The sequence below is a fragment of the Myotis nattereri genome, assembly GCF_964212035.1.
Source record: "Myotis nattereri genome assembly, chromosome: 5".
NCBI lineage: Eukaryota > Metazoa > Chordata > Mammalia > Chiroptera > Vespertilionidae > Myotis > Myotis nattereri.
Genome location: NC_138080.1, coordinates 54413827 through 54427261, shown reverse-complemented (window position 1 = coordinate 54427261; position 13435 = coordinate 54413827). Strand labels below are relative to the sequence as shown.

Below are 13435 nucleotides of genomic sequence, written 5' to 3'. Positions count from 1 at the left end.
AAGCTCCTAATTTTCCATTTCTGGCACCAATTGCCACAGGGCTTAACTTTCTCTATTACCTTTAGCTCTTACTTCCCACTGGATTAGTTTACCAAACTGCCATTCCATAGTACATTTTTCAAGATGTTGTTAATGGCTGTCTCTAGGAAAAGAAGTTAACAAATTCAAACAAAAAATTTTAAATCCTGTATAGTAAATCTCTCACTTGGAGTTTTATAATGTACTTTAGTATATCAAAGACTCTTAGTAGAATCAGAGTGAAGAAATATCTCCAATTTTGTTTTAATTCACCATTTCACAGACTTTTTTATGCATGAATTTTTATTTCTTGCATATTGATTAATATCCTACAGAAAAATATTCCATAGAACATACATTTTGGAAATGATGTATTTAAACAAATAAGAAAAAGACAAGAAGAATTCAGATATTTCTGACTTGCACACTGGTCAATGAGCAAGAAGCAAAATTTAAAAATGCCAGCATCAGAAGAAAAAGCACCCTGTAAGACTTATAAAAAATGCTAGGCATTGTTTTTTCAACTTGGGGTATTAGCATCGGGCAATACCTAATAAAACTTTTTCTTTAACTTGATAAGAGTTATGCTTTCCTTCTTATTTCAGCACCAAAATGAAAGAATAGGCAGACATCCCAGATTTACTGATCTCTCGCTGTCAAAGCTATAGGAGTGTTTGGTCTTATGAAAAAAAAGAAAAAAGAAATGCATTTCTCTTATCCTTGCTGGGCCTTGAGCCTATCATTCTTGCTGCCAAGTGGCCTGAAGATAACCAACAAACATACCAAAATTAAATGACTTTTTGTTTATATCTTCTTTCTGCTCTATTGATGCAGCAGGTATTAATCTGCTTGATGCATTGCTGGCCTGGCGGGTAGCTCTGCTCAGCTGAGGATGGCAAGAGAAGAACAGATCACTGCCAATCTCGGTAGACACCCAAACAGAAAACAATGGCCTTTCTGTTTCGATTGGCTGCCTCCTGCTTACCTCCTACCAGGGACAGAGCCCCAAACCTGGGCATGTGTGCACGATGCCCACCCATCTGAGGCACACTGGCCAGGGCCCATTTCTCCTTTTTTTTTTTTTTTTTTTAAAAAAAAATTTTTTTGATTTCAGAGAAGAAGGGAGAGGGAGAGGAAGATAGAAACATCATTGATGAGAGAGAGTCATTGATTAGTTGCCTCCTGCACACCTCCTACTGGGTATGGAGCCCGCAACCCCAGGCATGTGTCCTGACTGGGAATCGAACTGTGACCTTCTGGTTCATAGGTCGACACTCAATCATTGAGCCACACCAGCTGGTCAGGACATTACTTCTTAATGTTGCTGTAACAAACATTCAATAATAGTCATGGGCAAGCTTTTGAGGATCAAGTTCTTCCTAATTTGCAAGAGGAAAATATTGGCATTTCCCTTTCTCTCTTGGAACTACATAGGGCATTTATTCAATAAACATTTATTTAATAGGGGCTTATTGTAGACCAGGCACTATATTAAGCTAGGGTTACTAAGACTGATAGCACAGTCCTTGAGAACCTAACAGTATAAATCAGAGATTAATGAATAAAATATCTCCTGAATACCCTCAAGAGTACCAAAATACTGCCTGAAGTAGAACTATGAAGACTTGAATCCTGACTTTAGAGTAAACACGCTCTCAGAGATTGGGAGTGTAAGTCCAAAACAATGGGTGCTCCATGCTCATAAAGTTGGAGACTTTTCTTTGTTTTCTCTTGTATCCTGAGCCTGGATTAGGGCCTCTCAATAAATATGTATTGGTTATCGATTGTACACAGGGCTGCAGCCATGTGTGAACCTTTTCTAGTCTACCTTTTCCTTGCAGTATTTCCTCACATGTGGTCCATTCCATCTGTGACCCGCTGTCACAAAAGCCATCCACACCCCCAATGTTCCCCCCACAGATTCACATCCTGCCCTCTGGGACTTCATGGAACACACAGAACAGTTCCCTCCACTGCTACTTTTTATTTTGAAAATTTTAAGTCTACAGAAAAGTTGAAGGAACAGTACAGTTAACACACATACACTTTTCATCTAATCACCGATTATTGATATTTTCCCATATTTGCTCTGTTTTACTTCTTGCTGTGTGTTTTTGTTGTCATGAATCATCTGAGAATATGTTGCAAACATAAGACTACATCATACCTAACACTTCAGCATATATCTCCTAAAAATAAGAACATTCTACGACATAACAGCATTCTTATTGTACATCTAAAAAGGTAATATTAATAAACTATTATTTGGGTGCTCTCCCACCCAGACACACGCCCACACCTTTCCCTTCCTCCTCTTCTCCCACAAGCATGCAATCCTAAACCAGTGGTTCTCAACATTCTGGCTCTTTAAATACAGTTCCGCATGTTGTGACCCAACCATAAAATTATTTTCGTTGCTACTTCATAACTGTAATGTTGCTACTGTTATGATTCGTAATGTAACCATCTGATATGCAGGATGGTCTTAGGCGACCCCTGTGAAAGGGTCATTCGACCGCCAAAGGGGTTGCGACCCACAGGTTGAGAACCGCTGTAAACTCTAAGGGTCCCCAGGAGACTTGCAACCAGGGAAGCAATGGGCAGAGGAGGCTCCTCTGGGCTACCCTCTGAACCTGTCTCCAAGGCCTCCTTTTCTCTGATTCTCCAGTGAGCTGACATCAGTCTCGCCTAGGCTCACTTCTTTCCCATAACATTTCTAGTAAGCCAAAGCAGCCCTGTCTAGTCTCTCTCCTGTTGCTTTTTCTGTCCTAAGCCCTTCCTTGTTTCACTGTCCCAGCTTTAATCAAAGGACTCTCAAAAAAAACCCAAACCATTATCTAAAATGAAATTCACATGAATATTTTCTCAATTATCCCCAAAGTGTTTTGTTTTAAATATGGATTTTAAAATTCCAGTTTAAAAAGAAATTCAGTCTGTTTTTAATCTTGCATATTTTCCCAGCCTTTTTGTATATTTCATGACATTATTTTTCTTTTTTGCCAGGACTACAGCTATATAAGTGCTAGCTACATGTACTACTGATGCATTATCTGGAAGCACATACTAATGATGATATATAAGTTGACCACTTGATAAAAAATGTGATCATCAGATATTTTTATTGGAAAAGTAATTTCTCCTTTAATAATTAAAAATGGAATAACATATTTTAAGACAGTGTGAATATCTATTCCTCCAACAACTTTTTGCCCGAGTTTTAGGAGCCTCTGATGATTCTTGTCTGAATCAACTATTACATTGAAAATTATAAAATTATGACTTGCCGATTCTATGATTTTTTTCTACATGAATGTTGAAAAAAGCCAATGTGTTAGAATCCATTTTCACTGAGACATTTTTGATACTCAAATTATCCCAGAATTGGCCAGTGGGAGCCTCCTGAAGCTGCCTCCTAGGCCTTCTTGACATGACTCCATTAGTTGAGCATTTCCTATCTTTCTGTCACATCAGAAGTCTAGGCTCACTTATACTTTCCCTTTCCCCAGACCTGGAATCAAACATTCCCCCAAGAATCCCCATTCCCTTTTAGTGGGGGATATTGCATTTATGAGGAATCATTTTCCTGGTCTCTTCTACATGCCAGCCCTCTAAATGTTTGAGGCCAGTTATTTCTATCTCATATACCTCCCAAAACTTCTACATTTAGGCTAAATTCACCTGATTTCTTATATTGTCTCCTATAACTTAGCTTTGATCTTTATCCTACTCTTCTCTTTCATATTGCCTGTCCCAACTCAGCTGCTATTTTCTATTCCAGGGGTTCCGAACCTGACTATACATCAGAATCACTAGGGAACTTCTTTCATGTATAGATTCCCAGGATCTACTCACTCAGTGCTTACTGAATGAGAATATCTGGGAGCATTGGACTCTGTGTGTATGGTTTTAAGCTCCCCAAGTGATATCAACTACTGAACACTTAGATTTTTCGAGGGCTTGTGGACCCAGAGTTGAATACAACATCAAAAGTACAGTCTAGAGCTATGACATTTTTGAAATATTGGACACTACAATTCTTTCAATGTAATTAAATCAATGCTGACATTTTGGGGGAAATGGAGGCAATAACATAAAAATTTTGACTCATGGAGAATTTGTGAAGAATTAAAACCTTAAGACTTTTCAAATATATTGTTGTCACATCTCCCCACTTCATGTTCAATTTTTCTTTCAGACCTAAGTGTACATAAGGATTTACATTTGTTCCAATTAAAACTCATATTCCTTTATTCAGTCAAACCTTCAGTATGTCAAAGGTCTTATGGATCCTGATTGTATAATCTTAAGTATTTTTTCATCCTTCCAACTTTATGTTACTCACAGTTAAGTATGCTGTCAAAGTTCTCTCTCTTACATTGTCTTCCCCCCCCCCCCCCATTACTATTTTTTTTAAGTATTAAAAATATCAATTTCGCCGAAACCAGTTTGGCTCAGTGGATAGAGCGTTGGCCTGCGGACTGAAAGGTCCCAGGTTCGATTCCGGTCAAGGGCATGTACCTGGGTTGCGGGCATATCCCCGGTAGGAGATGTGCAGGAGGCAGCTGATCGATGTTTCTCTCTCATCGATGTTTCTAACTCTCTATCTCTCTCCCTTCCTCTCTGTAAAAAATCAATAAAATATATTTTTTTAAAAAAATACCAATTTCACAAACTTTTCTGATTGTAGTGGTGGTCACATAACTGTATGTTTGCGAAAACTCATAGAATCATACACCAAAAAGAGTGAATTTTAATGTATGTGAATTATACCTGAAAAATATTAGCCTTATACTTCAAATATTTAGCTATATTTCCCCCACAGATTAGGTCTCACTAACTTATTTTTTATTGACAATTCCTGCAAAATGTATTGCTATTCTAACTAATGGCAGTTTCATGAATTTTGTATTTTTATTCATTAAGATAAATGCATTCTAGGGTTTGATACCTTGCAAAAGCATCAGAGTTCGGTTTACCAAGCCAGTCAACCCAATGAATGAATGAATGATCATCATTTTATCAGTTCCCACAACAGAAAATGCAAAGAAAAAGTTATAGAATGTGGAATAAGGAGAAAATAATATTAGAAAAATTATAATCCTTCACAGAACGGGTTTTTAAAAAATCAAATTCTTGCCTAGGAGTGGAAGTTAAACAATTTTCTACTGGTAAGTTTGGCAAAGATTTTAAAAAATACTTTTTAAGGCTGATGAAGATCTTGTAAAACACACTGTCACAGAGTGATTAAGAGACTTAAGTAATATAAGCCATTTGAAACTAATAAGAATTTAAATAATTCAATTAGAATACATATATACTAATAAATAAAATCTAGAAGAAATTACACCAAATTTTTAGCAGTAGCCAGCTATCTCTAGCTGATAAAAGGCAGACTGTTTTGTTTTTCAAAGTTTTTAAAAATATGTTTTAAAATTTCTACAATGATTCCATGTTAGTTTATAATTAGAAAGAAAAAAAGCAATACATGCTTAGAAAAACACCAGTTAAAGAAAGGGGAGGAAAATAAACCACAAAAGGGAGGAAATAGGGATATAATAATATTTTGTAAGGATTTAACAGTCACTGATAGGAATTCTCAAAATAAAATCCTATATAATAAAAGCCTAATATACTGTCTGGTGATCCGTTCAACCAATCAAAGCGTAATAAGCAAATGATATGCTAAGGCTGCTCAACTGCTCACTATGATGTGCACTGACCACCATGAGCCAGACAGTCAACCAGTTGACCAATTGCTATGACATGCACTGACAACCAGGGGGCAGACACTCTGACCAGTAGGTTAGCTTGCTGCTAGGGTCTGGCCGATCAGGACTGAGACGGGCTGGAGATGCCCTGGAGCCCTCCTTGGCTGGCCAACCTTCCACGTCCCTCCTCAGCCCCGATCATGCACTGGTGGGGTCCGTTGGCCTGGCCCTCTCGCAATCCGGGACACCTCAGGGGATGTTGGAGAGCCGATTCTGGCCCCATGGCAGAACAACTGGTCACTATGACATGCATTGACCACCAGAGGTCAGTGCGCTCCCATAGGAGGAGTGCCACTCAGCCAGAAGCTGGGCTCACAGCTGGTGAGCACAGTGGCGGTGGTGGGAGCCTCTCCCATCTCCATGGCAGCGCTAAGGATGTCTGAATGCTGGCTCAGGCCCACTCCCCACGGCCTAAGCCGGCATTCGGACATCCCCTGAGGGCTCCTGGACTGTGAGAGGGCGCAGGCCGGGCTGAAGGACCCCCTCCCCCGAATGCACAAATTTCATGCACCGGGCCTCTAGTATCTTATAAGTAGTTAATAATTTTATTAAACCTGGACTCAGAAAACTATAGGACACTGAAAAAAAGGATAGAGGACAACATAAACAGATGGAAGAACATACCGTGTTCATGGATTGGTAGAATCAACATCATTAAAATGTCCATATTACCCACCCAAAGCAATATATAAATTCAATGCACTCCCCATTAAAATATCAACAGCATATTTCTCAGACCTAGAGTGAACTCTCCGAAAATTCATCTGGAATAAAAAAAGACCCTGAATAGCTGCAGCAATCCTGATAAAGAAGAACAAAGTAGGTGGGATCTCAATACCAGATATCAAGCTGTATTACAAAGCCAGTGTTCTCAAAACTGCCTGGTACTGGCATAAGAACAGACATATAGACCAGTGGAATAGAATAGAGAGCCCAGAAATCGACCCGAACCAACATGCTCAATTAATATTTGACAAAGGGGACAAGGGCTTTACAATGGAGTCAAGATAGTCTCTTCAATAAATGGTGTTGGGAAAATTGGTCAGATACATGCAAAAATAATGAAACTAGACCACCAACTTACAACACACAAAAGTAAACTCAAAATGGACAAAGGACTTAAATGTAAGACAGGAAACCATAAAAATCTTAGAGGAATCCACAGACAGCGAAATCTCAAGACATATGCCGAAGCATTATCTTCACTGATACAGCTCCTAGGGTAATGGAAACTAAAGAGAAAATAAACAAATGGGACTACATCAAAATAAAAAGATTCTGCACAGCAAAAGAAACCATCAACAAAATAACAAGAAAGTACACTGCATGGGAAAAGATATCTACCAATGTTATCTCCAATAAGGGTTTAATCTCCAATATTTACAGGGAACTCATACAACTTAACAAAAGGAAGATAAACAACCTAATCAAAAAATGGGCAACAGACCTAAATAGACACTTTTCAAAGGAGGACATAAGGAAGGCCAAGGGACACATGAAAACATGCTCAAAGCCACTAATCATCTGAGAGATGCAAATCAAAATGATAATACGGTACCATTTCACACCTATCAGAATGGCTATCATCAACAAATCAATAAATGATAAGTGCTGGAGAGGATGTGGAGAAAAAAGAACCCTTGTGCACTGCTAGTGAAAATGTAGACTGGTGCAGCCACTGTGAAGAACAGTATGGAGTTTCCTCAAAAAACTAAAAATGGAACTCCCATTTGACCCAGTGATCCCACTTCTAGGACTCTATCCAAAGAAACTAGAAACACCAATCAGAAACGATATATGTACCCCTATGTTCATAGCAGCACAATTTATAATAGCTAAGATTTGGAAACAGCCTAAGTGCCCATCAGCAGATGAGCGGATTAAAAAACTGTGGTACATCTACACAATGGAATACTATGCTTCTATAAAAAGGAAGGAACTCCAACTATTTGCAACAGCATGGATGGACCTGGAGAGCATTATGCTAAGCGAAATAAGTCAGTCAGAGAAAGATAAATATCCCATGATCTCACTCATTTGTGGAATATAACGAACAACATAAATTGATGAATAAACACAGATCCAGAGACAGAGAAGCATCAATCAGACCATGAAACCTCAGAGGAAAGGCAGGGGAGGGGAGGGGCAAGGGGGAGAGATCAACCAAAGGACTTGTATGCATGCATATAAGCATAACCAATGGACAAAGACACCAGGGGGGTGAGGGCATGAGTGGGGGGGGGTATAATGGGGGTGGGTGGGTAGGGACACATATGTAATACCTTAATCAATAGAGAAAAAAAAATTATTAAAATAGTAGAGGCCCGATGCACGAAATTTGTGCAAGAGTTGGCCTTTCTTCCCCTGGCTGCTGGCACCTGGGACCTAGGCTTCCCTCCGGCCTACAGCAGGCACCCGGGACCTGGGTTTCCCTCGCAGCCCTGGCTTCATCCGGAAGGATATCTGGTCTAATTAGCAAATTACACTTTTATTATTATAGATTTTGTTCAGAGAAATTTCCCTGTAAAGCATCTTTAATGGCGTAGAAAATTCAAATATACAGTAACTCTAAAAGGAATACATGCATTGTTTCCAAACAATATTTTTCAAATGAGAGCTTTATGCAGAATTATTAAATATTTTAAGTTCATACCTTGAAGAACGATGCTCTGGTTTATTTCGTTCGTTGCGATCTGTAAAGTAAGAAGATAGTTACATGTCAAAATGCTCTTTAGAAGCCCTGGAAAAGTTCTTAAATACCAGCTCCCATACCATTATATTTCATAAGAACTGCTCAAAGGTTGCTGTGTCTTCTTCGGTGTAAGGCTGTTCATCAGAGTTAAGAGGGTTTGTCTGACAGAAGAGGTAGAAAGGACACAGAGAAAGACAAGCATATACAGTTTTCATGGTTGTTTAAAACTGTCTACTTGGAAAATATATCATTACGTGTATTATTTCATTTCAAAGATCTTTGCTGTTTTAAACACTTTGCAAAAAACCAAAACAAATTTAGCTAAAAGAAAGTAAGGAAATTGAAAAACCACAAATTACTCAGCTCCAAAAAATCATTCCATGAATCATGGTTGGCAAAAACTTCTAACAGGATGAGGAGGGGAAAAAACCAGCAGTCAGCTACAGCAACATCTGCAAATACACTAAGACCAGTACAACCTCATCCTTAACTCTCTATCACCCAGAGCAAGTTGGATTTCAATGTTTGAAAGATAATTAAGTCTAATGTGCTTTAGGGCAGTGGTTTTTAACCAGGGGCAATTTCACAGTCCATCCTCCAGAGAACATTTGGCAATGTCTGGAGACATTTTTTTTTATTGTCACAGCTAGCATCTAGTGGGTACAGATCAGGGATGCTGCTAAACTTTCTATAATGCACCCTACAACAAAGAATCATCTCATCAAAATGTCAACTGTGCTAAGGTTGAGAAACCCTGCTTGAGAGTAAGAGACAAAAGCTGACTGCTTAAAGTTTTCAAAAACTGCCTCTTTGGGATGCTGTAAACTGTTATCAATCATCTTTAAGACTATTATACATAAGATAAAGAACCACAAAACCCACAGGTTGTCTTTTTCTACACTGAATAACTTTTTTTTTCAATACATGCTCAAAAATAAATAAGATCAGTGTTAAGGGAAAACTAACAACAGAAAGTAAAGTGTAAGCCACAATAAAATCCTATGCAATGTTGTCAAAATATAGTTTTCTAAAGTATCTTCTAAAGTATTACTAACATAATAAAATTTAACCCTAAAAGAAAGAGTAGACAGGAATTCTTTTGTTCCCTTTAATTTTATTGCTGGTGGAGCAGCATAAAGATAATGAGAATATACTATAAAACTTCTGGAGAGAATTATGTAAGAAAAGGAATCAGATTTACATAGTTAAATGTATATATCGATTCTTTCTGAATGGCTCATGATAATTAAGAAATGTTTTCTAAACCAAAAAGTCAGTACACAGGAAAATACTGTTGTCTGAAAGACTAATAAGGAGGAAGACTCGTAATAAAACATGTTTGTTTAGATATAATGCTCTCCCAAATGCACACTGTTAATATGCTTCTGGCTCCAATTTCTCTTGACTTAGTGTCACTGCCACTTTTAAAACTTTTGTTTTAATTTAACCTGCCCTTAAATAAAAATACCAGGGTTTTTCACTGTTGAATATTAAAAATTTAGTCACAGAAATACAGCACACATTTTAACCATATTTTTAATCATTCCTCTTCAGCTGTTAGCTTGCTAGTTTTGCTAACGAAAGTAAAGTATAATGTCTCAAAGTAAAGCTAGAAACTGGGTGCAGATCAGATAACAAAGCAACAGCTCTTACCTGTGGCTAACGATGAGCTCAAAGTCTGCCCGTAATACCATTTGTTGTGGCTGTGATCCTAGTTTCCTACAGTTTACTCAGGCATTCAATCCCAAACTCCCCCCGCCCCCCAAATCTTCCTAGTGGTACAGCACACAAGAGGAGGGGAGAAACAGAGTCACAGTGCGTGTAAACAAGACTCAGCATCTGAGGGCTTCCCTGAAGGGCCTGTTCTGATTGGCAGATGTGCTATGACCAGTCTGCACAGCTGGAATGCGGCCACTCAGGAAGCAAATGGCTCGTAGCTCTCCTTCATTCTTGGTTAAAAACAGGAAAGTTTATGACATTTTATACTTCCTGAATTAAGAAACTACAAATGCCTCCCCACAGTACTTCTCTATGGAGCTAGTAATTAAAGTCCAAGAAAATAAGTTGATAATCTGTTGAAGGACATTTTAAACATTTCCTCTCAAATTCACTCAGTGTTATATGTGTTACATTTATATGTAAATATGCATACACAGTGTTTGTAACCTATTACTCCTAAATCTCATATAAATTATCTTACAATACTCCCATCCTCCACCTCTTAACAATGGAAAACAAATTAAAATACATGTTTTTGATGTGATCTTTTTTCTCAAAGTATACAAATAATTAGACTTCAAATTTTGCCATAAGCCATCTTTTAGCTTGAATACATATAAATATGTAGTGTGTGTATGTTGTGTGCCTGTGTCTACACATATTTTTATATACTAATTTTAAGCAAAGTAATTTTTATGACAGCCAAGAATATTGTGTAATTGTCAAGAAACACACTAGTGGTAATGCTGAATTTCTGGCAAAATAATATGTGGTTGTTATTTTGGTCCAAAAGACAAGACTGAACAAAACAAAGCACTGAGGACAGATTCAAGATCTGGGTCTTGCCGATGGTAAAAAACAAAACAAAAACACAACAAAACATTTGGATAAAATCCCCGAAGTAAAATGATAACTGACCTATAGCAAACATGGAAATTTCATCTTGCTCTGTGCAGTGTTGTAAGCATATGGATCTTATTTATTTCAAATCAAATACTTTTTGGCACATTCCCCTTCCCGTTTTTAATTCAGTGTTTCTAATTTTTAAATAATTAGAAGAAAATATACTTCCAAAGGCTTCCTGAACTTCTACATACTTGGAAATTATATAAATAAACACACTAGCCCAAAGTCTCACCATTTCTACACAAAATATTTTAGCTCTATATTTAATTTTTTTTTGCAAGAAACTTCTTTCCTCATCACCATTTATCCCCTCTATGCCCTCATCTACCTCCAGCTCCCCCTGCTCCTGCTCTAATTCTAATATTTAGTTGCCAAATCCTGCACATTTACTGTGGACAATGCACTAACTCCATAGGCCCACCAAGCTGAGCATAATGATTTAGGTCAAAGATCAGCAGTACAATCTCAATGTGAAGGTCAGCATGGCTGGATGGCCATGTAAAAGTCTGTTGGTTTTTGCAGCTATATGTATGTCACAGACACATACAAACAGGGCATGAGAGTACTTGCATTCCCTATCCCTACTCATCCATGTCTCCTGGTTAATAAAGCTAATTGAGGAAATGGAAGAATACCCTGCAAGTAGAACAAAGGCAGAAAATAAGGCAGAACAGGTATAAAGGTGTTGGTGGTGATTGTATGTGTGCATATGTGAGGAGAGGTAAAGGAGGCAGTGAGGAAACCCACAGTACACCAAAGGGACTGAGAATCAGGAGAGTGGCAGGAAGCTGCACTGAGTCAGTGATTATGTGCGAGAATGCCACATTACCCAAATTTTCCTGCCATGATGACTTCTGGTTCTAAGTAGTCTGGTCATACATGATTCTAATGTTTATGCATTTAGGTGGTATGCCACTTAATATAGAAATGGGCCCCTGTTCTGGCAGAGACAGCTTTTTGAGAATGGTTAGACAGATTCTACTGATGTGTAACCACTCAGGGTGACTCTGAATTGAATAATATGACAAACACTTGGAAATGAAGATGACAAAAATGCAAATGCTATTTTTTGCTTTGATTAAAACTAAGAAGAATGGCCAACTCAGAACTTCTGAGAATCTATTGTACGACACATAGGCTTTAATGATTTGGCTTTGATCACTTAACAGTTAAGTCTTAACTGAAGAGAAAATCAAACTCCATTGGGTAAGAACTTACACTGATAATTTAAGTTGGCAGTGAAAGGTCCCAAATTGTTCTTTGAAATTAGTGGGAAGACTCAGTCTACATGAATGAATACACCCAGACACACTTGCAATAGAGTACAAAGTGGTATAACGGAATCTGTCATGTACAAATTGGAGTACTGAAATCTCTCTTTAGAATAAGAATTATCTATGAGGGGATTCTGCATCACATCCTCAAGCATCACTCTCAAATTCCAGCTTGGGTGTACAGTAGGTCCTCAGGTTACGTCGGAGATCCGTTCCTACGGCGTGATGTAACGTGATTTTCGCCATAAGTCGGAACCCACCTACATATGCACCTACGTCACTCACATGGAGCACATACACAGCAGTAATGAAGTGAAACAGTAAAAAAAATGTAAAAGAAAGATAACAACTCCTGACCTTTACTTGTGGTAAATAAATAACAAAAAAACATAAAGCACATATGTACATACGTCGAAATGACGGAACTTTTTTTTTTTAATAAATAAATGGGAGACGGCGACATAACCATGAAACGACGTACGTCGAGTCCGACGTAACCTGAGGACCGTCTGTAAATACAGTATATTAATTTTTTAAAAATGGATCAATCCTACAGTAATGTTTTACACCATTCAGTATTAGCTAAAGGATCCACATAATCTGAAAAGGAATTATTTGCAGCTATAATATCATTACCTTGTTGGGGGCCAGATGTAAGCTGGCAAGGTCCTTGCACCTGCAGGGGCTAGCAAGGCTGGGACCCTTACCCACACAGTTTTCCCAGACTTGTGTGGATGGCGATTATCAGTAGAATGGGAGTAACATTTGTAGAATGAGAACAGCCTTTCATAGCTTGCCAAGACGTCTATAACTATTTACTGAGATATGCTGTACTGAGAACTTGTCCTTCTGCTGTATCTCTCCCTTAGAGATTAAGAGGAACAAAGAACACATTCCTCTTGACAGACCTCCGATTCAGTGTGTTGTGTATAAATAGGATTGTATAGCTAATAAACTCGCTTCAGTTCATCAAGAGAACTGGGGTCCTCCCGACCCCGCTTTCCTGTCTTTCTTTCTTTTCTCAATTCCCACCTCCCTGCCTCAGCCCGGCTCAACCC

General features: G+C 38.3%; 1 protein-coding gene across 1 annotated transcript in view; it reads right to left on the bottom strand.

Moving 5' to 3' along the window:
- The window catches only part of SH3D19 (SH3 domain containing 19), a 179849-nt gene that overhangs the window by 100071 nt on the left and 66343 nt on the right, over positions 1-13435 (bottom strand). The window contains exon 2 of the mRNA XM_081090939.1: positions 8440-8479. Coding sequence (XP_080947065.1) covers positions 8440-8479 — 40 coding nt within the window. The remainder of the gene's footprint in view (positions 1-8439; positions 8480-13435) is intronic.